Genomic DNA, 26,555 nt, shown 5'->3' with positions numbered 1-26,555 from the left:
AGGAGATCCCGAACATCTTCCTTCCGACGAAAGGCACAGGATAATTTACAACAACAAGATGAATGGGTTTATTTTATACAGCCCAATGAATATATTAAGATGGTTATGTGTAAACACATCTACATTTCCACCATTCACGAACAGGTATAATATGGCGTGGCTCGAACAGTGGCAAAACAAGGCTGCCAACTTAGGAATCTTTACAAGACCATTTGGCTGGATGGGTTAGGTCCGGCTGGTGAGAAAATCTTAGGGATGACTGCTCACCAAGGCGGCTTGGGGACGGGGGTGGGGGCATACCACAAGTTTAAAGCCGCGAAGCTGCCCTCAGGATTCTAGTACCTTACGTTACATCACCACTGGTATGGCTAGTGAAAAGACCACTGGTCTGGATAGTGACAAGACCACTGGTCTTCCTAGTGACAAGACCACTGGTCTGAATAGTGACAAGACCAGGGGTATGCCTAGTGACGAAACCACTAGTCTGGCTAATGACAAGACCACTGGTCTGGATGGGTAGGGTCCGGGCACTCACCAAACCCTTGGGATGGAGTCCTCCATAATTTCTCAAAATTGTCACCTGTACATTTCAACACATGTGCCAACAAGCCTGCTATGTCCTTCTACATTTGTTGTTGTTTTTGTTTGAGTCATCAGTCCATAGACTGGTTTGATGCCATCCTATTCTGTACCAACCTTTTAACTGTACATAACTGCTTCACCCTACTTCTGCTCTAATCTGCCTTTTATATTCACACCTTGGCCTACTGGCTACACATGCTGAACAAGTGCTGGGTGTATAACATTTTATCTCTCCCTCTCATCAAATTTAGCCAAATCGATCTCCCCTCACCAATTCGATTTAGGGTGATGATGTTAGTCTCTTACGTATCTTATTGCTTTTGGTGAAGGGAGTGATAACCTTGAGAGCTACAGATTTATGTCGGTTTCAAACAACAGGTACACGATTTTTCATTTCATAATTCTTACCATGCTCCACAGAGATTCATAGCTCGGAAATTTTGGTTAAGAACCCAGTGACTGTATCAACCTTTAAAGCCCATCCCGCTGACCTAGAAAGTGTGCATCGTCGAATTCCCTTCAAAAGTGAAGGAAAAAGCTACACTGCGAATCAAGATTGAGGCGGTCTATTAGTCTACATTACATTTGGAGTAACAAATTGTGAAGCAAGTTCTCAACGAGTTATCAAAAAGGAATCATTCAGAAAAATGCATTTCTCTTTGTGGAATGACGAAGCTGAAATCCTTTCTTAATCTGTCAAAGCCCAATGTCACCTACAGGTGAGACCTAATATTAATCAAATTTCCTGTTTGAACTTCTCTGCCTTTTGGAAGTACTCAAAGAAAGGTCTTCGAATTTGAAATGGAACATTTTAAATTCGCAACCTGCACTGGTCAGCCAGCTCACGCTCAAGTACAAGAGGTAACAGACTGGATTGAAGAGGAGAAGCAACTGCAACTGCGCGTTATTATGGCATGGAAAGCGTGTGATAAAATGTAATTATATTTTGCAGTTTATGCTTGTATATTGCTTAAAGGGTCAGAAATGAAAGTGATACATTCTTAAGCATAATATTATAATTTAAACATGTGTTTTTGACATGAAAGGCATGATGTTACCTATATGTGTCATTGGTCACATAAAGTAGGCACTTTTGTCCAGTTTCAGTTGTGAATAATATCTGATATTCACTTCATGTTTTCTCTCCCTTTTCAGTCTGACATTGGATGAGGTACTAGAAATGTTGGATGATCTATAGATCTATAGATGATATTACTATGTTTCTACAAAATGACAGGTATATTACAGATGAGAGAAGTGGCGGTGAGGCAATTAATTCTGTCGATCTCAATCCCCTTCCCGGTAGAATGTTCAGATTGACAGTGGAAATAAATATATCAGCAGATGATGGTACGCCGGTACCTTCTAATGAAATGAAGCAGGCGCCTGGTTTTTCTGGGGCAAATAAACGAGCACCTTCTAAGGAAAAATACAACAAGTTGTGGGCAGCTACGGAGGAGAATTTTATTTTCCGATTGGGTGAGGGACGGGCATGAGGAACCTTCAGAATATGACGGACCGCGACTGTCTCCAGTTCAGTGTTTTGAGTTACAGTTCATTGCAGAAGAAGAATCTCATTGTGAAAATGTCAAAAATATACGTTGTGCACAGGAACCATATGTTAGACATAAATTCAGATGGCATAAGGTTTTATATCACTGTACTATTTTTGACTGGCAAAACGCATCTGGAAAACATACGAACTTAGCAAGGTACAAAGATACTTCAAATTTCTTAATCAAAACTTAGGGCAGCAATTTGAGGGAATCGGTTCAAGTGATCTTGCAGTGGATGAAGCTGTGGTTTCCTATTACAGCCGTCACAGCACCAAGCAAGGGGACACCTCTAAGGTTCGGACTTAAACTGTGATCAATTCCTACGCGATTTGCTTACCTCGTAGCCTTTGACCCTTACCAAGGATCTAAACCGGCCCAGCAGCCGCGACAGTCCAATATGAGTTAGGAGCAGCAGCTGTCTTCGCAATTGAAAGTAGGCTACCAGCAGGCTGCAAACTGTAACTATACTGACCAATGTAATCTACAGGTGGCATCCCTGTATTTCTTTTTTTTTTTGTGGAACACTTTTCCTCTAGATTTTTAGTTTTGCTTTGTTTTTAGTAATGTAGCTAACATAATCTAAAATGAAATACATAGATCAATTTCGTACATTGTGTGGGCATTGGCAGTTTAAACTGGTGTGTGTGTGTGGTAACCATCGCAGACATGCTTAGCAGATGAAGATAAAGAAATCTCGGCCGTAATCAACCCTTTTGGACTATTTCAATTCAACTACATGCCGTATGGTCTTAAAAGAAATCACATTTATTGTAATGTTTTGAGAGGATTGAGAACGAATATGGTTGGGATGATGTAACAATAAGGGAGAGTTTTGGTTTAAAATATTACTTTAACAATTCAGAATATTTTTTTCTGGAATCCTTCTTTGAGACTATAAAATATATTTATTTTGCATAACACGATTGCGATGCAGAGTGCCAAAGCAGTTACCATACCCAATGCACTACAACATTCTGAATCAGCTGTTTCAGAAATAAGAGAATAATGAAAGGTATCGGATAGATGATGATGAATGTTCTACTCCAGCAACAAAAATCTCTAAACACAGTTCTGGTTTAAATCTTTGTAGATGCCCACGAAGTGTGGGATATAGGGATCAACCAAGTGATAGACCGATTGCCACAGTCTTATACATTAAGTAGTTTCGAAAATTTGTTCCCAAAAGTTTGCTACGTTCGGAGAAATTTTCCCAACGAATTTAGTCAATACTTTTTCATTAAGTTTCATTTCATTTATCTACCAAGATAAATTGAGAAATGAACTTTCAGTGATTTATGGCAATTATAATTTAAGGATATTTCCTTCTGCCTGTGATTCGTTCACAATCTTCATGAAGCATTCCTCCGAAGAATCGTTCTCTGAGGAACACAAAACTCTACAAATTGCACTAACTACGCCAGTTTCAGCAGCGAAATCAGAGCGAAGTTTCAAAGCAGACTGAATTCACTCACTGTTTGTTCAATTCATTAGGAGAACACCGGTAAAATGCCCAACTTCAACAACAGAGTCATTGAAATTTAAGCCAGTGCTCAACCACTGTATAAGTAATGTGCCATTTGGTGAGTTCACTTCCATTTCTTCATTATTAACTATTTAGTGTATATTTTTAGGCCGATATATTTCGCTATACGTACTCTCCTTTGGAGTTTTTGTGGTACGGTATAGATACCCGTGCTTCAGAAATACCTGCCGCAATCCCATTTCCATGGCCGAAAACTCTATATCGGGCCCCACTGGCGGAACTGATCCCGAGCCGCTACTGTATGCATTCAGGTCTTATAATATTGTAATTGGTCTTGGTTCACGCTCGGGGACTGGGTGTTTGTGTTTGTCGCAGAATTTTCCTCTTCATATTTACGCAACACTACCAACACGCAATAGGGATTACCGGTACATTCTATCACGTAGGCTTGGCCTCGGGAAGAGCATCAGATCGCAAACAAGAGTCAAATCCACATGTACGACACATCTCGCACCCACTGGTGTGGTAGAACATAACAGATCCATGCCATGGTTACTGTACCAGAGGTATGCCCGACTCGTGCATTTAAAACTAGTGACTTGTAGAAGTCCATGAAGATCATGAAATCTGAAACCCATTTTGGAAATAGTGTGAACGTTTCTCGACATATGTCACTACTATCGACTTATGTTGTGCCCTGTGGGGTGAAGATGAACTATTCAAATTCAGGATAATTTTTGTGCGTTAAGGTTTCCTAAACTGGAATATTTAGTGTTTGGTTTAGATGTTCAAAGGTTATCAACACTGCTATCTCTTCCCACACGCTTAAAGTGTTGGCCGCTGAAAAATGTTGTATGTTTATTTATCGACCAATCAAAAATTTTCTGATATTTATTAAATTAACCAATACGAATTCGGGGTTTGTCAGGGCCTTGGTCCATAATTTTCTGGATTTTCCTCTCCGCTATAAAAGCCGAGGGCTGATGAGCCATGATGTCCTTTGTGACCGCTCCAGTCTAGAGCGTGTACGTCCATCTTCTGGAGGTCCACAAGCTCGAGATAATGGCAGTTTCGTCTTAACTATGTGATATTTTTGAGAGCTAGCTTGAGAGGAAAGTTTCAAACCGTTAGCAATGTAACTTTTATTTTGTCAAACGTATATTTCAAACTTCAAATGTAAAATTCAAACAAGTCAAAAGAACTTAACCATAATCAGGGAATAGAGAGTGAGTAACTCTCATGTATTCCCTCTCAAGTTGACATTGAGGTGACCATGATTTTGTAACCGTTAAAATCCACCTAGCATTTCTGTAATTAAATATTTTCTCCATATAGTCACTTCTCTAACGTCGGGCCAAAAGCCCAAATAGAGTCTTACGAATTTCATGTAAGTATCAAGTAGTGAATGTGTTCGCCTCCTTACCATTTTGATTTTCGGCCAGTAACTTTACCTTTTGCTTTTATTAAAAGCCAGGTAGAATGGGCACTTGTTACCCCTGTTACAGTTAACATCATTCACTTCATTTTCAGGCAATTAGATTGTTGAGCAGTTAGGGCAGTGAGTACTGTTTCATTTTGTTAAATGTAGGTTGTGCCAGGATAGGCCAGGAACTTGTAAATTTCGAGAATAGTCTACAAAAAAGTGAATTTGTAGAACAAACAGCTCTTCCCCTGATGTAGAAACTAGTAGATCCGTCTCCTTGACAATTGATTGAAAGGATCAGTAGCGCTGATTTAAAAATTGTAATTAGGGAGCCGAGACTCTTTATATTCCGAATCGCGAGTCAAGTGATTAAATTAACAATGCACTCCACAATGTAAGGTCTTTCACACGGAAACATTACATTATTGTTCTCAAAGCAGGGTCACATTATAAGAGAAAGTCGCAAATGTTTCTAAAATAATTTTTTAAAACTTAAATTTGAAGTAAAATTTTAAACTGGAATAGACCAAGTCTGTTACTATACACATAATACCGATCTTGGGCTCTTCTGAGATTTTATTACTCATTTTATAATTATTCAAGTTGGTCCACTTACTTAGACTACTTTTGCAACTGGATTACGTATACATAGAATAACTATTTTGAACTGTTTTTAAATTTCATTAATCATTTTATAAATATTCACATTAGTTACTGTTTTAATGTGCATTTAACGGAAAATTGATTGCTTTTAGGACCATTGTAAGCGCGTAATGATGAAGGAAACGCTGTATATTACCGGTACTATATACTGGTACTACAATACTGTGCATCATATATTTATCATACTGAACTTTGTACATTTGCTCATTAAATACTTCTTGATCCTCATATTTTATCTATATTAGAACGTCGAACAATTTAGTCCGTGAATTAGACTTAGCTATGAAACGTGGTTCATGTTCCACCTCGCCATCGCGAAGCACTGTTTCTCTTAGATTCCGAGACGGAGGTGCGCCGTGTGTCGCTGTGCCGTATGAAACATTCAGCAGTGACATGTCTATTATTAAAACAGTATTTAAGCCACACGAGGCGGAATAATTCAGGCTTATTGCATTCTACGTTGTACAGATATATTCACAATATAAATCTAGCAATGATTCATCTTCTAGTTCTTCTTCTACAATATCCTTATCATATGTCGGCTGTCATCGGGGCGATCTGACCCTTGTCCTCAGCAAGTTGGGGTACCGAGTCCATACCATTCTCGTACAGTCCGTAGCCAAGATTTTCTCCTTCTTCTCCTACACCTCTTTCCTTAAAGTATATCTTTGAGATAAACTGAAGGAGGTCATTTATTTATTTGTGTCAGTCGCATAATACAGTAAAATTACAAGAGAGATAATACATATTACAGTGGTGCTGCATAGTGCCAGATATGAGCACTAGTATCAGGTGGATGTTATTCTTTACGTTGTCGCAATTCGCACTCTCTTTGAAGGTTTCCACGTCGTCCAGGGCTCTCCGTAGTTACGGAGCAACTTCTACTCAAGTTTCGCAAGTTTCAGGCGAGCTGGGTGAGCAGCCCTGCCTGATCATGTCAAAGCATCGTGAGAGAGGAGTTTTGCCTCGGAGTTGGCGCAGTGATACCTGCAAAGTGTGGTCACAGGTACATAGGTGTATCACTGTGTTCCAGTAGCTCTCCCATCTACTTGACCTGCAAGTTTCAAGATGCTTCTTCATTCCTCACGTGAAAAGGATGGATCTGGGTTTTTGATGGATTTGGTTTTAACTTATAATTCTCTAAACGTATAAACCACTGCACTACCTCAAAATTTCGAATGATATTGTACGTGAACTCCAGCTCGGAGTACTGTAGCCCCACATCTCAAAGGATGGTGTTCAGGCCTCAAAAACATTAAGTAAGGCAGGAGATACACAACACCGAAGTAAACATGGACGGAGAAAATGAAGTCCCTGTTACAGAGGATTTAAATAATTCTCTTGAAGGCAGTCTTTGGGACCCAGTTTCAACAGGACTGCTCAAGCTGTGATCAAGTACGCAGGTGAGAGACCTAAAGTACTGGACTTGCTTTAGGGATGTGCCAGCTACTGTGTGGAGATGAGAAGAATGCACGAATGTGGAATGTGGTCTGCAAGCACGAACTTCCTGTTCTTCCTAGACAGATCGGCTCTTATCTGCTCTTATCTGCTACACGAAAACATTGACTCACACTTTGCAGTTTGCTGGATTACAACTAACAAGAGCGAAGAGCTACTAGTAGAAGATAATGTAAAGTCGCCTGGGTAGTAGCGGAGTTACTATGGTAACCATTGCGTCACGGGCTCTTCTGGTGAAAACCCCTTCGCCCCGTACCTCACCGGGCATGTGCATTCTTCTGATCTCCCAACAATACTCTCAACTTTATAGGTTGAATGACATGTTTTCTTACGATCATTAAGTTAGTATTTTTCGTGTTTAAACGCACAACTCTGTTTGATCACACAGTTCGCTAATATCTGTGGACCTTCAGCACTTATTGCAAACCGAAGGGTATCATCCGCATATGGCAGATTATTTTTCACGATTCCTTTAACAATACTGATATCAGAAAAGCACCCTTTCATAGAAGTTATTGAAGAGGAGTGGAGTTATAACAGAGCCTTGCCTCATCCCTTGCTTTATTTCAATAGCACAGGCGTTGGTGTTATCAACCTTAAGAGATGCGAACTGATGTTAATACAGGTTGGCAACGGTTCGTATATCTTTTCCATCCAGACCAATATCATATAGTATAGTCAATTTACCATGTAACCGAAGAAGTCTCTGGACAACTGGGAATAAAGCAACACCAAGATGAATTAGTCTCTTCTGCAAGGAAACTTCCTGTCTTTCATGAACATATATACCTTGATCACGACCAAGGGTTTCTAGTGTAATGTGGAATCCGAACCAGAGGATGTCTTCATTTTACGAGGCACGTCCAGAAAGTAAGTTCCGTTTCAATTTATCTCCGGTGCTGCGCTGCGATCGCAGGTCCGCACATGCACGGTAGACGCTCTGTATCAAGGAGAAGAAGCGTGTGCCATTTTGAGATCGCTGTCAGCCACGTACGCTTTGTTGTGCTAGTTTACAATGTCGGTGTTGATTGAAAATCCCGCCGCTTGTGAAATTAGGTCTGTGATTCGTTTTCTGAATGCTAGGAAAGTGAAACCAATTGAAATTTATCGGCAAATTTGCGACGTTTACGGACAAAATGCGATGAGTTATTCAATGGTGAGAAGGTGGGTCCGACAGTTCAATGAAGGACGTAGTGACGTGCACGATGAAGAACGAAGTGGGCGTCCATCTTTGGTTACAGAAGAACTGGTTCACGCAATTGATGACAAGATCCGGGAAAACCGCAGGTTTACAATTAGTGCTGTTTCCAACTGGTTGAAGACACCGGCGCCAAACTTCTATGAAGAAGGTATACAAAAACGTGTGCCCCGCTATGACAAATGCCTGTAAAATTTCGGCAGTTACGGGGAAAAGTAGTTTAAGAGTTGTAGAATTTTGTGCAATTCATATTTTTTCTGTATCTGTACACAATTTAGTTTTATTACCAAACGGAACTTACTTTCTGGACGTACTTCGTATAACTCCCGAATTCCGTGGCCAGAACTCCAACCGCAGCCAGCTCAGTGACAATGATAATAGGTTATCAAGCCCCCTGATCTTTATCGTCAAATTAAGTCAGCAATACCCTTATGATAGGAACATCGGTCCTGGTTGAAATGGGCCTCTACTTTGTGTCAAAATTGTATGTCTTCATTTAAGGCACCATTTCGATGGATTCCGTTCCCCGACCACGCCTGGCTGAGGGTCGGTTGCTAAAACTGAACGCGACATTGTGTTCGAAGGGTGGGAGCGTCGCGGTTCGTGCGGCCACGGCCGCCGCCGCGTCTCCTGAAAAGAGCTTCACCCCGGTGGAGCTGGACCGGTCGACACCACCACTGAGTGTGTGTGAGACGGGAGGGTTGGTCCGCGCAGCGTCTTTGTGTCTGCTGGCGCCGGTTCGCCGCCCTTGCCCCGCGACCAAGCTCGAAAGTGTGTGTTGTGTGTGCAGCGACCGAACATTTTGTGCGACACGCACAAGCCAAACACGACCTCAGAGCAGGTGAGACTACCCGCTGAATTTAAGCATATTATTAAGCGGAGGAAAAGAAACTAACAAGGATTCCCTTAGTAGCGGCGAGCGAACAGGGAAGAGCCCAGCACCGAATCTCGCAGGTTCACCCTGCCGGGAAATGTGATGTTTGGGAGGGTCCACTTAACAGGGAACCTGCGGCGAGTTCAAGTCCTTCTTGAATGGGGCCACGCTCCGCAGAGGGTTCCAGGCCCGTAGAGACCGCTGCGGCTTCCGGGAGGATATCTCCTTAGAGTGGGGTTGCTTGAGAATGTAGCCGTAAGTGGGTGGTAAACTCCATCTATGGCTAAATAAGACCACGAGACCGATAGCGAACAAGTACCGCGAGGGAAAGTTGAAAAGAACTTTGAAGACAGAGTTCAAGAGTACGTGAAACCGTTCGGGGGTAAACGTGAGAAGCCCGAAAATACCTCAACCGGGGAGATTCAAGCCTTATCCGCGCCTCTTCCCCTGCTTTGGCCAGATGGGTCTGTCCCCCTGCACGGAGCAATCCGGCGTCAGGGTGGTAACGGGTTTCTACTCGGCCGGGTAGTGGTGGGGAGGTCGGTGGGCCGCACTTCTCCCCTCGTTGGACGTCGCGACCCGTTGGGTGTCGGTCTAAGGCCTGGGTGTGTAGCCTGTTCGTCCGCGTCGCAAGGCGTGTTCGTCGGACAGACCCCCAGTGTTCCGGCCGACGGCTCGACGGTGTGTGTGTGCGCGCGCGGAGTTGATTCGCCGCCCTTCGGGGCAGGCGTCCGGCCCCTAAGAAGCGAGGGCGCGTGGCATGGACGACGGACTTCCGGCCCGGCTCCGGCCCCGCTCAGCTGTTGGTTTGGGGATGCCTCGGACAAAAGAATCTTTTAGACTCGCGTCAGCGGCGCAAAAGCTTCGGGTAATTTCACGACCCGTCTTGAAACACGGACCAAGGAGTCTAACATGTGCGCGAGTCATTGGGTTGACACTAAACCTAAAGACGCAATGAAAGTGAAGGTCCCGCCTCGTGCGGACCGAGGGAAGTATGGACCGCGCTGCTGTGTGGCTCCGCATTCCCGGGGCGTCTCGTTCTCATTGCGAGTTGAGGCGCATCCAGAGCGTACACGTTGGGACCCGAAAGATGGTGAACTATGCCTGGCCAGGACACTAGCAAGGGAGATGTGGAGCTACAGGCAAGAAACCAAGAGAATGTAGAGTTTTGTGTCAATATGTTGGAAGGAAGATATTTTAAGATGTCCTTGGTGATGCGGGCAGTCACTTCACCACTGCCTGCTCCTTAGGCTCCAGAGCTTCCTGATCTCTTTGAGACTCTCGGTTCAGCTTTTCACGGCCGGTGTCCTGGCTGTATGCCGTGGTCGAATATCGTTAGTAGTTGCCTATGGCCCACCGGAAACTGAGCGGGGCATTCCCAGGAATCCGGTCCGTATGAAGGTCGGTAGAGTACTGAAGGTGTGGCATCCAGTAAATGGAAGAGCAATCCGAAGCGGCAAGAAATTTACCTGAAAGGAAACATAAAACACTTTGTTGGTGTAGTTCTGAAGATGTAGCAAAATGAAACTGCCGTGAAAGTGGGAATATGGTAACGCTTGTGTCCGTCGAGTGGAATGACGTGTTCCTACAAGCTGTGGCTCAGCTTACCTCGCCTTTCCGTTATGTATAACAGAGGGAGGACTGTTTACTACTCGGCCATCTATACATACTTCAATCTGCACTCAACATACAACAGTCACACCCAGAAATCTCCTGAGCTGTATAGTGATTACCTTCCTCATGACGGAACTGCAACGTGAGTAACAATTAGCCAAGTATACTCCATATCTTCGTGATGTGATGATGATTATTATTTAAAGAGGCTTAGCATCTAGCTCCTTGGCCCCTAATGATACGAAATGTAAAAACAATTTAAATGTCCAAATATTCAACCTCTGACCGGAATTCATATCTTGATTGTGAATAATGAACGGACTAATACGAAACCAAGATAATCAGCGGATCCAACTCGAATATTAAACATTAAGAAGAATTCCAATAATCAATCCTACGAATACAAATAAAAACACGACGATGAACAATTATTATGAACTTAAAACAATCAGCGGATCCGCTCCGAAATGGCGCACCTATCCAGAAGCTAACTTATAACAATGGTATATACTGACTTAGGAGCTGCTTCCAAAGCACATCCTTGAATCGATTATGCTTTGTGTCTAAAGAGGTCGAAAATCTAGGTGAATGGCCCCTCATAAAGGTACCTATCGCTAGTAAAGAAGAACCACGGTGTAATGGATTTAAAATTAATCTTCGCGATGATACGATGCATATTGATTATGTGTCCATTTTCTTGTCTGGCCCACCGTGTATTCAAACTTCAGGATTCCATGGACTTTCTCTAATTGGTGATGGTGTGCTATCTAGCGGTCGACTTGGAATTTAAGCAGCGAGGTAGCTAAGTTGTGCTGCTATCTGGGCGCTAGAAGTGAAGCTTTCTCAGTCGTAGTCAGTCGACAATGCAGATAGCAGTTGTTCTGATTTTTGCTTCTTAACCTGAAGACGCTGGAACCTATTCTCTGCTGATTTTGCCTTAAGAAGAGTAGAAAATCATGATGCAAGAAGAGGAGAGGGTTGAGAAATTAGACCCTGGATGATGGATTGTCCATCTAGGCGATAGGCCTGAACATTTGGTTATCCTTTTAGAATATTTAATATATCTTGTTTCCTTCGACCTCGTAAGTAAGTTGCATCCATCTTCTGTACTGAACTAAGCTACCAAGGAATGGATTAGTTAATAGTGTTAATACGCGGAGATATTTAACCTCAAAATTGAAATTCTGCATGTGGTTTTAAAAGAAATTGACTTCCTAAAACAGGTCCTCATAATAATCTTGTAATATGGTAATATTTTCGGGCTTCAAGTTGTAATGGTCATTATGGCATTTGTTTATCTTCTTTACTTTAGTTAATTAAGGTTTTGTGCACAAAACAAGTTATGTTTATTATTATAATATTTTCAATCAAATGTCGGGCTACTAATAGAGAAACATTGTGCCTTTAATGTAGGGCTTCTAATGACTTCCTCGGTACTTCAAGTGCTTGTTTTGATTTCGGTGCTCGTCATCTGTTACACTCTGTGTAACAGAATGAAAACATACCGTGGCCATGCTGTGTTGAATTTGACATTTGAGTATCGAATTATTGTTGGTAACTTGATTTTCAGCTGATTTTTGGTGTGGATCTTCGTGCATATGGAAGGTTTTTCTGATGAGTTTGATTAACTCATTTGGTTTAAGCTACCGTACCTTGGAGAATATTAGGGTTATTTATCCTATTTATGGATTTATGTCCATGTTTCGGATGATTTCATGGTGTTAACTGAAGTTATGCTTTTTGGTGGATTTAATTTAATTTTAATGCAGCCCTGGAGTAACCGAGAAATTCATTAAGGAAATTTCAGCTTTCATTCAGTAATAGTTGTCTTAAGATTTTAATCTTCTATTGATCTACGTTTGTTTATTGTTCAAAAAGATTTTCTGCCTCCTGGCAATTTGAGTTAGTGTTAAAATAATTTATTTTCAATTGATATCCTTGATTAATTATTCTGAAAGGTGTTCACGTTCATTGTGCAGTGGTAATTGATTTTTAAAAAAATTAGTTTTGAGGTCGAAGATTCTTAAATTATTTACCTAATTAAATTTTGTTTGATCAATTTAATTTGAGTTATTATTTCAGCCAATTAGTTAATTAAGCTTATTTTAGTTGATTCGCTAGGCCTCTTGTGTCCAGAGCTTCCTCAATCAGCGACGGCCTTCTGTTGGGATAATTCGTAAGTCGTCCTTTTGCTTATTTTATCCCTGGTCGTGCTAACACTCTTGACATTTACCTTATGTTGTGAGAACGGTATTTCTAGAAAATAACGTAAACATTCGGTGTTCCACACAAAAGGGCGCAACCCATAGGCAACTCAAACCCATAGTGTTCCCCACATAGTGGGTACTATTCCCAGGGACCCGTTCTACCCGCGGTATTCCTTGACATATTGAATAGTAATCACAGTGACCCGTACTATACCGTGGTGTTACCCACATAGTTGGTACTAATCACCGGGACCCGTATTATTCCGCGGTGTTCCTCACACTGTGGTACTAATGAGAGGTAAAACCCACACACGTGGTGTTCCTCACATAATGGGCATTAATGAGAAGTAAAACCCAGACCCGTAGTGTTCCTCGGAGGCAAACCCAAAATGTACCTCACACAGTTGTACAAATCTCAGGGAACAGTACTATCCGTCGTGTTGTTCACATAGTTGTACGAATGACAGGTAAACCCCAGACCCGTGGTGTTCCTCGAAACACAAACCCATTGTGTTCATCACATAGTGGTACTAATCACAGGAGCCCGTACAATCCCGTGGTGTTCCTCATATAGTGGGTACTAATGACAGGTGACCCCCAGACCCATGGTGTTCCTGGGAACGCGAACCCACGGTGATCGTCACATAGTTGTACAAATCTCAGGGACTCGTACTATCGCGTAGTGTTCGTCACATAGTGGGTACTAATGCCAGGTAAATCCCAGACCCGTGATTCTCCATGGTGTTCCTCACATTGTGGTACTAATGACAGGAGAACACGAGACCCTTGGTTTTCCTAGGAACACAAACCCATGGTATTCATCACATAGTTGTACAAATCTCAGTGACACGAACTATACAGGGGTGTTCCTCACAAAGTGGGTACTAATCACAGGGACCCGTTCTATCCCGGGGTTTTCCTCGGAATGAAAACCCATGGTGTTCCTCACATAGTTGTACAAATCTCAGTGACACGAACTATACAGGGGTGTTCCTCACAAAGTGGGTACTAATCACAGGTAAATCCTAGACCAGTGGTGTTACATGCAACGCGGACCCATGATGTTCCTCACAAAACGTAACTAATCACAGGGACCCGTACTATACCGTCGTGCTCCTCGGAACGAAGCATATGGTGTCCCTCACATAGTGGGTACTAATTTCAGGTAAATCCTAGACCAGTGGTGTTATATGCAACGCGGACCCATGGTGTTCCTCATATTGTGGTACTAATGACAGGTAAACGGCAGACCTGTGGTTTTCCTCAAAACGCAAACCCCTGGAATTCATCACATAGTGGTACTAATCACACGGACCCGTATTATCCGGTGGTGTTCCTCACATAGTGGGTACTAATTTCAGGTGAATCCTAGACCAGTGGTGTTCCATGCAACGCGGACCCATGATGTTCATCACATAGCGTAACTAATCACAGGAACCCGTACTATACCGTGGTGCTCCTCGGAACGAAGCACATGGTCTTCCTCACATAGTTGTTCAAATCTCAGGGACCCGTACTATCCCGTGGTGTTCCTCTCATAGTGGTACTAATCACAGGGACCCATACTATACCCTGGTGTTCCTCATATAGCGGTACTAATAATAGGGAGCCGTATTATACCGTGGTGCTCCTCACACATTTGTACTATTCACAGGGATCCGTAGTATCCCGTAATGTTCATCACAGAGTGCGAACTAATTACGGGGACCCGTACCATCCCATGGTATTCCTCACATTGTGTTGCTAATCAGAGGGACCCGTACTATCCCATGGTGTTCATCACATATTGGTACTAATCACAGGGACCTGTACTGGTGTTCCTCATATAGTGCGTACTAATGACAAGTAAAACACAGACCAGTGGTGATCCTGAGAACGCGAGCCCATGGTGTTCGTCACATAGTTGTACAAGTGTCAGGGACCCGTACTATCCCGTGGTGTTCCTCACAGAGTGGGAACTAATCACAGGGACCCGTCCTATCCCATGGTGTTCCTCACAGAGTGAGAACTAATCACAGGGACCCGTACTATACTGTGGTGTTCCTGACAGTGCGTACTTATCACAGGTACATCCCAGACCCATGCTGTTCGTCACATAGTTTCAGAAGTCTCAGGGACCCGTTCTATCCCGTGGTCTTCCCCACATAGTGGGTAAGAATGTCAGGAAAATCCCAGACCCGTGCTGTTCCTCGGAACGCAATCCCATGGTGTTCGTCACATAGTTGTGCAAATCTGAGGGACCCGTACCATCCCGTTGTTTTCCTCACATAGTGGGTACTAATGACAGATAAATCCTAGACTTCAGATGTTCCTTGGAACGCAACCCATTGTGTTCGTCATATAGTTGTACAAATCTATGGGACTCGTACTATCCGGTGGAGTTCCTCGGAACGCACACCCATGTTTCCACAACCAGATGCTGAAACACCCGAGCGACGTTAGCTTCTTTTATCTCCCTGGGATCCTGTAACCGAATCTAGGCAAAGGGTTAGCCTCCGTCATAGTGATGGGTGATCCTCTAACAGACCCATGGTATTCCTCAGTTTGTGGTACTAATCACAAGGATAGTGGAACTAAGCACAAGTAATTTGGTTCAAAATTCAGCATCCCTTGGTCTCGTCTTCCACGCACAGAGATCTGTGTGTTTGGTCCGCGAGAGCTATATTATTTCGCTCACGTCGACTGGAAAGCCAGGTAAGAACCCCCTACACGCCACCTGGGACGCAGCACGTGGGAGTAACACCTCTCCCCATGCTACGACAGCGTAGTAGGTTCGTGGATAATCTGCTGTTACTTGATGTCGTGTGTCCCCTCTCTCTTACAACTGCCAATGGCTGCCATACAGAAAAGCCGCATAAGATGACTAGACTCTAATTCTTCTGACCGTAACATTTTGAAGTCTGTTGGTGAGGTTTACCATTTTCCACGAGCTGGTGGGCAATCTGTTTAGCTGTAACATTCGCACGACCCTCTGTAACTGGTTGGTTACAACTCAGACGTTTAAGAAACCTCCAGCCTTTCTGGCTATCCTTCCTTAGAGCAGTGTCCCCAATCGCTCCTGTTATTAGGTATCACTTTTAAGAAATATTCCCCAGCTTGGACGGTATCGGATCTCAAATGATCGTTGTCAAAGAGATCACGATATTTTCTCAATATTTCAATAGTTTTTGTATATAGTGTTCACCGTCAGCGAATTGAGATACGAGAAAAATTTCACGATATTTATATAATCATCACATTAAGGAAAATGCTCCATATTCAGAATGTTCTCGTGCAGTGAAATAATACATTTCCCCCAATCATCCTTCTTAAAATGATATCATCTTCGAAAAGGCACTCAGATTCTAACGATTTAAAGGTAAGATGTATTGAACTAAGACGAGGCCAAAGAACTAGTTGCAAACATAATTTTGTGGTGGCGTTTTGTAAATTCACAGAGAGTCGCAGACTGAACGATGAAAGGCATAAAAGTCTGTAATGAAGATGTATGTATGAAAAGGAACTGTCTGCGATCAGATTGCAGCATATATCTGGCATATAACAGGACGATGAGGGATTGTTTGCCCCACTAATTTCGCTGAAAACCGAGATATGTGTTTGCTTACGCAGATACTGTAATTTAATATCTGGATAATATCCATCCTCCATCTTGCACTGTTGAATGATACTGGAAGTTTGTTATCATGTTGTAGAAATAGATTGCACGAATCTGTCAATTCTACGCCAGCTTCTCCTCTTTCTTCGGTACCTGGGTAGCCCCATGTTGTATTATGACTCTTGATGTCACCAACCACAAAATTCACATGTTGATGCTGGAAGGCTCCACAAATCTAAATACAGTACCTGGTGGCTTATTGATTGAGCTCTACTGTGAGAGTCTCAATGTCATCACGGGAGATGATCTGGATGTTGGATAGCACTGAGGGTGTTCAATCACTAAACACATGACCTTGATTTTTGGACGGCGAAGATTCTAGTCTATGCGACTTTCCTGAATGCATATTATTAGAGTGTCCAGTAAATTGCAAGGCTATATATTTTGTGTTGTCTTTCAGATTCTTAAAATTAAGTGAATAATAGAAATAAAATAATCAAAGTGCAAAATATTATTATGAAAACTTGCGTAACATAAACCAGTAAACCTGTACATCCAGAGGACGAAGTTGAGCAGAAAATGGGAGCTGATAAGAGCTAAATATAGTCTGTGTATTTCAGTAAATTCTACAGTCCTACTCGTTGGCTGAATGGTCAGCGTACTGTCCTTCGGTTGAGAGGGCCCCGGGTTCGATTCCCGGCCGGGTCGGGGATTTTAACCTTCATTGATTAATTCCAATGGCCCGGGGGCTGGGTGTCTGTGCTGTCCCAAATATCCCTGCATCTCACACACCACACATAACACAATAACACACAGTTCCCTACACGTGGCAGATGCCGCCCACACTCATCGGAGGGTCTGCCTTACAAGGGCTGCACTCGGCTAGAAATAGCCACACGAAATTATTTTTATAGTAACTTCTACAACGTAGCATGGTGTATTTTGCTATGTGTAGGTCTGATTTGACCTTGTAATATTTTAGTGGAAGTTTATCACAGTTTCAGCTATTAATTTTTGTGCTGAAAAGACACAAGTAGAAATTTACGATGCTTGCGTATGGTAGAAGTGTCACTGTGTTATAACCGACATTTATTCATATTTTTTTAAGGGTGGGACGTTAGATTGAGTGCATTTCTCATAAAATTTGTTCAGACGTAATGAGGAACATGTTTGCAGTATAGCAGTGAAATTGAGAGGAATTTTAAGTATGTTAATTTGTGAGATTTTATGTCCACAGACGTAGAATCAGTTGTGTATGCAAATTGGAAAGTTCTGGTCAACTTCTAATTTGTACATGTCAGTAATTACAATATTTATTTATTTATTTGGCGTGTGGCTACATCACTAAAACAAATAATATTTACGAATATTATCTCATACTAATAACATTAATTGATTTCATAACGCTAATAAGTTGAAGACAGGGGAGAGTTCGATTTTAATCTATCTCAGCAGTATAACTAAGATATTTAGCATCTGACGTTGCCTCAAGACACTTTCCGTGAAGCTAGTTAATCATAAAATTCATATCAAATGTTCGGCCTTCACAAAAGGTCTCATTATTTTATCCAACAATAGGCAGGAACGAATTCAGTCCCTGGAAAACTTCGTGCCATTGCATCTAAAACGAATCTAAAACTCATATAAGAAACCCCAATACATGGGAGGATCTACTCGATAATTACACAAACAAAATCTGGTAACTCAGTTTCGCAAAATTACTCAGGTAAATAATTTCAAATACTTGGGGAAATCATCCAACAATCTGCATTAAATCATGAGGAAAACAGAGAAAGATTTATATATTACAAGTAGGCCATAGAATCACATGGAAAAGTACGACAAAATATCAGTATCAAGCAACGCTATATTAAAGCATTATAACACCGTAATTAAGCCTCAAACATTACACACGTCATAAACCTTAATCAGTCGAGAAAGATCAGTATCTAAAATGATCGAAAAACAAGATTGGGAAGTCCTCAGGGAAACCATGGCCCAGTATGCATAGGAGTGTGGATGAATAGGAGGTCTCCGTAATTATATCAACACATTGAGAAAATATCAGATACAATCTTTGGAAAAGGTGATTGAAGTTTGATTGCCATATTCAAAGAATACATGATGAAAGACTCACTAAAAAATTTAATAATGCCTCCTCGCTAAAAGTCAGAATAACTGGATAATCGAAATTGAAAAGGACCTTCAAGAAATCAACATTCCAGATGAAATTATATGGGACACGCCTAGCTTTAGAACGTTGGTGAACAAACATCATTTTGCTGAGAACCCAAGATGAGTACACAGTTACACAGAAGGAAGAACAGATGATAAAGAACAAAGAGGGAAGAAACTCTGGCAAGAGAAGAAAGCACAACCATCTGCAAAATAAGTACAATCGCGCTCCTTAGTGGGGCAAAATATTTTGAAATAATAATAATAATAATAATAATAATAATAATAATAATAATAATAATAATATTAATAAGTAATGGATTGAGTAATAGTTACCATCCATGTGGTATGCTTTTTTGTGAAGTGTCAGTCTGCGATACATTTGTCAGGAGGTGATAGCTCGGGGTTCGGTGTATTGAGGTTTGGGGTCTATGTTGAAGTCAGTGTCATATGCGTCTGGACCATTGTATTTCCAAGTGAAGTGAGAAACTTCGTAACTGTCAATAACTGTCCGTGGTAGATAAGTTCTATTTGTCCATGTTGTTATGAAACCATGCGACTCAGTTTGTGAGACATGCTCCTAGTAGATACTCCAGAGGTAATGGTGTAGATAATGCCGAGGTTTCTTTGTAAAAATGCTCGAGGGAAAAATCAGGACAGAGTGTTTTGAAATATGGTAATGTCCATGGTTTGAACACAGAACAGGTTCGTATATCCAGAGGGATTCTTTGTTCATCCAATTACTCCATTAGTACCAGTGAAATGCATATCAAATTCTACAGATCCCATTAGACTTGAAATTATTCGTGATGGCAATATTGTTGACCGATATATTGTGATAATACAAGGATTTGGACGAAGATTTGTGCTGTAGTAAAAGGCCATCCGTGGCGAGAGCTGTTTGCTCACTTGTGTAAGCCAGTGGAGAGCGGCAGGTATAAACCTGTTTGACGAGATAACAGGTGTTCACATTTATATGCGGCGGAACCTCTTAGGAAATAGAGGCCCGTGTTACAACATTATTGATGTTACAATAAATGGGGAGTAATTTGAATTTCAATTCTACTGCATAGGCAAATGACAAGAGTGGATTCTCAGTAACATTCCCGAACACTTGACTATGTATTCTAGTTTCGATGTTTCCATAACACAGTCATAGTTCGTATTGCCACTGAGCGTTTAAATAATTACTTTGGTTTCAGAAGGTTGTCCTTAGATATTAAGATTTCCATTTCTTGATATATTCATAGTGCAGCTAGGTGTTAAGAACTGCCGATGGCGTGTCCTTCAGTGGAAAGCAGGATGGTGGTTGAAGTGCATGGAAGGGATTCTTGGGATTGCTCGCCCATGCTAGGATCGTGAAATTACGTAGCTAGCCAACTGCTCCTAGATGACAGGTGAGTATTCTTGTTTGACACAATGAGTCAGTACCACATAGTATTCCATAGGGTGTAGTAGCACCCTGCCATTAGTCCATGGGATACCCATGATTTTTTTGCCATGTTGTTCATAAAGGAGTTGTAATATTTTGTGTGTTTATATTTTAGCAGGACTATAAGTGGATGCAGTTGAACTCCGTGACCTAAAATATGTAAGGGTTACACATGAGTTGAGTTTATTTTGGGTTCTGACTGAAGGTTATAACTAAATGTTAACAGAATTTCTTTTCACAGGTTTTCATGAATTTATTCCAATCACTGACTTCAACCTGTTATTTCGGTTCATGAAACATCATTCAGTCAAATAACACTATTTTATGTTGTATAATTTTACGCTATTATTCACTGGCACTTGAAGTCCACTTGTTTTGGAGGGTCACTGTGGTCATCACGCACATTCAATTAACTTCAACGATAGGTCACTTTGGTCCTCAACCTTAAACATTAATATAGTGGGTGACCATGATAGCTCAGTGATGTACATTTCGACATTTCTCAGATTCCATTGAGGGTCCAGGTATCTCGTCCTATGCTGATGGACAGTCAGTGGATGGCCTAAATTAAAAAGGTATCGAAAACACTTCCTCATATTTAGACGATCGAGAAATCGGATGCATAACGCACAGTTGTTTATGGAGCTGAGCAGATTGAATCTCATGTTGTTTTCTAGTTAACCATAAACTGGTTTTCTGTGAATACCCTTCAGAGTTTTTTGTTGTGGATATTAATTTCAACTCGAAATCGTCCAGCCGCAGCGTTATATTAATATCACTGACCGCAGAACACTGTTTATGGCCATATTTGTTAACAAACCCGCCATCATTTTTCATTGTCTTTTATTGAATAAAATAGATTATGTAGGCTTTTAATTTATATAGGCCTTCCTTGATACCCCAATAGTCATGTCTGGAAGTGACGAAGAGCCATTAACACCCCCTGAGATACAAGAGTTAACAATTCATGCTGAAGACCTGGAACAGGTAAACACCAGTTTGACATGACGAAAAGGGTTCATTACTCACTATGTCTCTTCAACACTTGCAACGTTGAGATATAAGAGATATTTAGTAACTTCCTTGTGGCCCCGTTAGAGAAAAGAGAGAGGCCAATTAACTGCCCCCAGGTAAACTAAAATGGAGAAAAATATACTGCAGCTGTCAACATACGAGTCCCTACTTAAAGACGCCCCTCGAGAATTACGTGACATTCATGAATAGCTATGGGCACTGAAGTAGAACTTTCAATTTGCATTCAGAACCGGCTAACAGAAACAATACTATCGTACAAGTGCCGAGGGAGCATGTACAGTTTTGAGCTACTGGTCTACTCATAATGAAAAGAAAACACGACATATAGGAAACGGGAGCAGAGATATGCTCAGGTTTCAGCAACAATTTCTTAAATTGCGTCGTATTATGACTTGATTCGGCACTTGCTAATTCCCTTGAATTGTTTATTCATAAGTCTGAATACTTCTTTCATGCGCTTCTAGTCTTTTACCAGTTTTCTTTGTCATAGGATCCTTCTGTGTTCATCCGAATTAATTCTTATCCTCGTCCTGGACGGCTCCCAAACGTTTGTTGATGAGCACACTTCTACTTTGGTCCGAAAACATAAAAAGGGTCGTCCATGGTAGAGAACAAGCGGTTGTATATATCTGTGGTTGATGAGGAGATAATTCATGAAATTACCTTTGCTCTTTTCGTACACGGACCTAGCATTAAGTTACCTGAAGATTTTCTCTCAGTGAAAATGGTACAAAAGGATGGACCGCTCCCCGATGTATGTTATGAGGTCGCAGAAAAGGTGCTGTTCTAGCTGAAGAGCTTACTACTTCTCTGCTGTGTGCGATCGCATACGCCTTGCTACATCTCCGGAATTGGAGGTCTTGTGGAACTCCGGACACTTGTGTAGTAGTTAGTGGGACGTTAAGCAAAATAACATTGTTATTAAATCACGTGCGGCTTAATCACGACGTGACGTGACACTCGTGCGCCATATCGCCCGTGTGAACCGACAGCGTGGTGCTGCGTGCGAACGATTTGCCAAGAAACACGGTGGAGTGCGGCATTTCACCAGTGTGGTTTACATGTGCGTGGTTAACTTAAATGATTCTCTTAACATTTTATCGCAAAACAGAGCACTCGTGTGTGTTCTGATCTGAAATGTTAAAGGGACCTTCTTGGCTGTATATTTGTCACAGACATAACACCAGTATAGCTTCTGGCCTGTGTGAGTCCGCATGTGAACTGGTAGGTCGGTTTTCTGGATGAGGGATTTGCAACAGATATTGCGGCAGTGCGCCTTACACCCGTGTGAGTCCGCATACGACGTGCTAGGTGGGATCACCTGCTGAATACCCTGATTCAAACATTGGATGAGATTGGCTTCTTGCCTGTGCCAGTCAGCATATGAACTACTAGGCTGACTTTGATGCTGAAGAATATGCCACAGATATTGCAGCAATATGGCTTCTCGCCTAAGTGTGTCCGCATGTGATCTCCTAACTCGCGTTTCTGGATTAATGATTTGCCGAACACATTGCAACAGTGTGATATATCGCCTGTGAGGGTACGCATGTGACCTGCATAGATGGACTTTCTGGCTGAAGGAATTCCCACAGACGTTGCAGGAGTATGGCCTCTCAACTGTGTGTGTCCGTCTGTGACTTGCTTGGACGGATTTACTGCTGAATTACTTGCCACAGACATTGCAGCATTATTGCTTCTCATCTATGTGTGTCCGCACGTGAATAGCATGGACGGATTAACTGCCGAATAACTTGTCACAGACATTGCAAGAGTAAGGCTTTTTTCGCCCGTGTGAGAACGCATGTGAATAGCATGGTTGTCTTCCCTGCTAAAGGATTCGCCACAGAAAGTCTCGTCTGTATGGATCCACATAAGATGAAATAGAGTGTCTTTCCGGCTGAATGATTTGCCACAGACTTTGCATCAGTATGACTTCCTGTCTGTGTGTGTCCGCATATTAACAGTTAGTGTGCTGTTCAGGATGAATGATTTGCCACAAACATTGCAACTGTTTGGCTTCACGCCTGTATGGGTACGCATACGATCGGTCAGACTGCCTTTCTTCATGAATGATTTGCCACAGACATTGCAACTGTATGGCTTAACACGTCTATTGGTCCGCAGATGATCGGTTAGTTTGCTTCTCATTATGAATGATTTGGCACAGACATTGCAGCTCTATGGCTTCTCGCCTGTATGGGTCTGCATATGACCGATTAGAATGCTTTTCTACAGACATTGCAGCTGTATGGCCTCTCGCCTGTATAGGTCCGTATATGACCCGTTAGAATACCTTTCAGTATAAATGATTTGCTACAGACATTGCAACTGTATGGCTTCTCGCAGTATGTGTCCGCATATGATCGGTTAGATTGCCTTTCTTCCTGAATAATTTGCCACAGACATTGCACCTGTATGGCTTCTCACCTGTATGGGTCCGCATATGTTCGGTCAGACTGCCTTTCTTCCTGAATGATTTGCCGCAGATATTGCAACTGTATGGCCTCTCACCTGTATGGATCCGCATATGAGCGCTTAGACTGCCTTTCAGACTGAATGATCTGCTACAGACATTGCAGCTGTAAGGCTTCTCGCCTGTATGGGTCCGCGTATGATCGGTTAGTTTGCTTTTCTGTATGAATGATTTGCTACAGACATGGCAGCTGTAAGGCTTCTCGCCTGTATGGGTCCGCAAATGTTCGGTTAGTGTGCCTTTCTGTATGAAGGATTTGCTACAGACATGGCAGCTGTATGGTTTCTCTCCTGTATGGGTCCGCATATGATCGGTTAGTTTGCCTTTCTTTATGAATGATTTGCCACAGACACCGCATCTGTATGGCTTCTCACCTGTATGGGTCCGCATATGTTTGGTTAGACTGGCTTTCACTATGAATGATTTGCTACAGACATGGCAGCTGTATGGCTTCTCGCCTGTATGGGTCCGCATATGATCAGATAGTTTGCCTTTATTTATCAAGGATTTGCCACAGACACCGCAGCTGATTGGCTTCTCACCTGCATGGGTCCGAATATGTTTGGTTAGACTGCCTTTCTGTATGAAGGATTTGCCACAGACACCACATCTGTATGGCCTCTCACCTGTATGGGTCCGCACATGATCGGATAGATTGCCTTTTTGTATGAATGATTTGCTACAGACATGGCAGTTGTATAGCTTCTCTCCTGTATGGGTCCGCATATGATCCGATAGTTTGCCTTTATTTATGAAGGATTTGCCACACACACCGCAACTGTATGGCCTCTCTCCTGTATGGGTCCGCACATGATCGGATAGATTGCCTTTCTGTATGAATGATTTGCTACAGACATTGCAGCGGTATGGCTTCTCGCCTGTGTGAGACCACATAACGTCCGGCCTTTTCCTGAAATTTTTATGAGATACTGAGCATTCGTTTGTAATCGCACCTGTATGCAATCGCGTGTCCCCTGTCAGCATTTTCCTCTTTGTAAAGCATTTATCAGAATATACGCACACTTGGAGCGGGTGGATTCTGAGGTGTTCCGACAAGCTGCTTCGGCTACATAACACCTTTCCGCAGTGATCGCACTTGAAGGGTCGATCTTCCTTGTGTCTCTTCAGATGTCGCAAGAGGTCCAACTTCCCAGCCAGGATGTCACTGCACACACTACACCTAAAACTAGCTGATCCGCCGTCCGGAGGTTGATGATCTCTATAGCTCACCTCGGGTCTCGATCTACAGTGACAAATTAAAACCATGTGACCAATAGTTCAACAGCCAACTCCACTACAACTCTCACACAGGGGATTTGCTACTGGACATTCCAATCACTGATATCCAGTGCAGAGAGCTCGTTACTCATAAACATTACATTCCTGAGAGTAAATATCATCTGAGGTTAAAATTCAAAACCTCTCACTTGTAACGAGAATGTGTTGCGTCTTTTCTTAATCACGATATCACGCGGAAGAAACTTGTCACGGTTTAGAAATGTACGAGTTAATAGACAACCTCATTTGAAGAAAGCATGAGAAGTGGTCCAGCCTAAAAGGGTAAATACTCGTACAAACTCTTTAATCCAGCACATATTATTCTACCGAAATCCGTAGTCTGTTCTCCTACATAAAGAACGCCATATGCTTTGGAGTTTTGATCTTGTTGAACCACTCTGCGCTTTGTCGCAGGCAAGTAATAATTTTTGTAAAGGACCTTGTTCTTGAGGTTGTTTGAGAGAATGTCTGTGTTGTAGATATTAATAAAGTTGAGAACGTTTGCCGACATTCAGCAAGATCTGTTGAAACATGGCTAATCTCTTATGAATGTTATTTTGTCACACAAATATACATATTGTATTTGTACATTGTTATCATATCACTATAGCCTTTTATTATGTCACTGTGTCGCTTTTCTGAAATATGTATCTTTGATGTGCAATCAAACATAGCCAACCTATATATATAGGACGGTAGGTTTATACAAGGACGTTCATAATTACTACCATGTACTACATCAGTCTACGTCTTAATTGCTGTATTTAACACGGAAACCACTAATACTGATGAAATCCTGGAAAAGCTGAAATGTAACAAGTATACGAGGCTCTCTCCCTAGCATTGATACTGTCTTTTCTCCTCAAGACACTGCTGTTATAGACATTATGAAGGCAACACAGAATATGGCTTTGGTGGTAGCGTTTTATTACAATGTTCTAATATCCTGATTTTGAAACAAAACGCAACCTATCATGCCCTTGAATATTCTTACAAGTATTACTTTAACAATACGGATAGAAGGAGCATGAAAATCAAGGCTTGAGCCAAAATTCGAGATGACAAGACGATGAATTGCACTGTAGTGGATATTGCTGCTATGTAAAGGAAGGAATGTTATTCTATTTATTTCACAAGATCACGGGCAACGTGATTATTTTTAGTGGATTGATAACATAGTTGGACAGCATCCAATTCTGTGCATGTCTCCCCACCACAGAGTAGTTCTACATATTCTACGGAAGAAGGGTTAAAGGTGAGATCCACTTACAACTGCCACATGGGAAAATCGATCACGCAGGCTAAAATATATCGTAACATGAACAGGTACTTTCCAATTCATGCTATATGAAATGAATTCACATGGCCCAGTCGAATGCATGACTGGCTCACAAGCAAAGTAATGGGAGGCTCGACCATGTATTGTTACTGCACTCTTTGGAGAAAATAAGTGGACAAATGAAAGGGGGACATTGATTCCAGATATGACAGACTAAACCTCTTCGT

General features: G+C 42.0%; 1 protein-coding gene across 1 annotated transcript; it reads right to left on the bottom strand.

Annotated features, from left to right (window-relative positions):
- Window positions 1-343: 343 nt before the first annotated feature.
- On the bottom strand, window positions 344-24,497 carry LOC137503300 (zinc finger protein 37A-like). The gene is made up of 3 exons (XM_068230849.1): window positions 24,314-24,497; window positions 23,703-24,229; window positions 344-580 (listed from the first exon to the last, which is right to left on the bottom strand). Exons 1-3 carry the CDS (start codon window positions 24,495-24,497, stop codon window positions 344-346), a joined length of 948 nt encoding a protein of 315 aa, XP_068086950.1.
- Between the last annotated feature and the right edge of the window lie 2,058 nt (window positions 24,498-26,555).

The sequence above is a fragment of the Anabrus simplex genome, chromosome X (assembly GCF_040414725.1).
Source record: "Anabrus simplex isolate iqAnaSimp1 chromosome X, ASM4041472v1, whole genome shotgun sequence".
Taxonomy (NCBI): domain Eukaryota; kingdom Metazoa; phylum Arthropoda; class Insecta; order Orthoptera; family Tettigoniidae; genus Anabrus; species Anabrus simplex.
The sequence above is the reverse complement of the archived record's forward strand: the minus strand, read 5'-3'. Positions and strand labels throughout refer to the sequence as shown.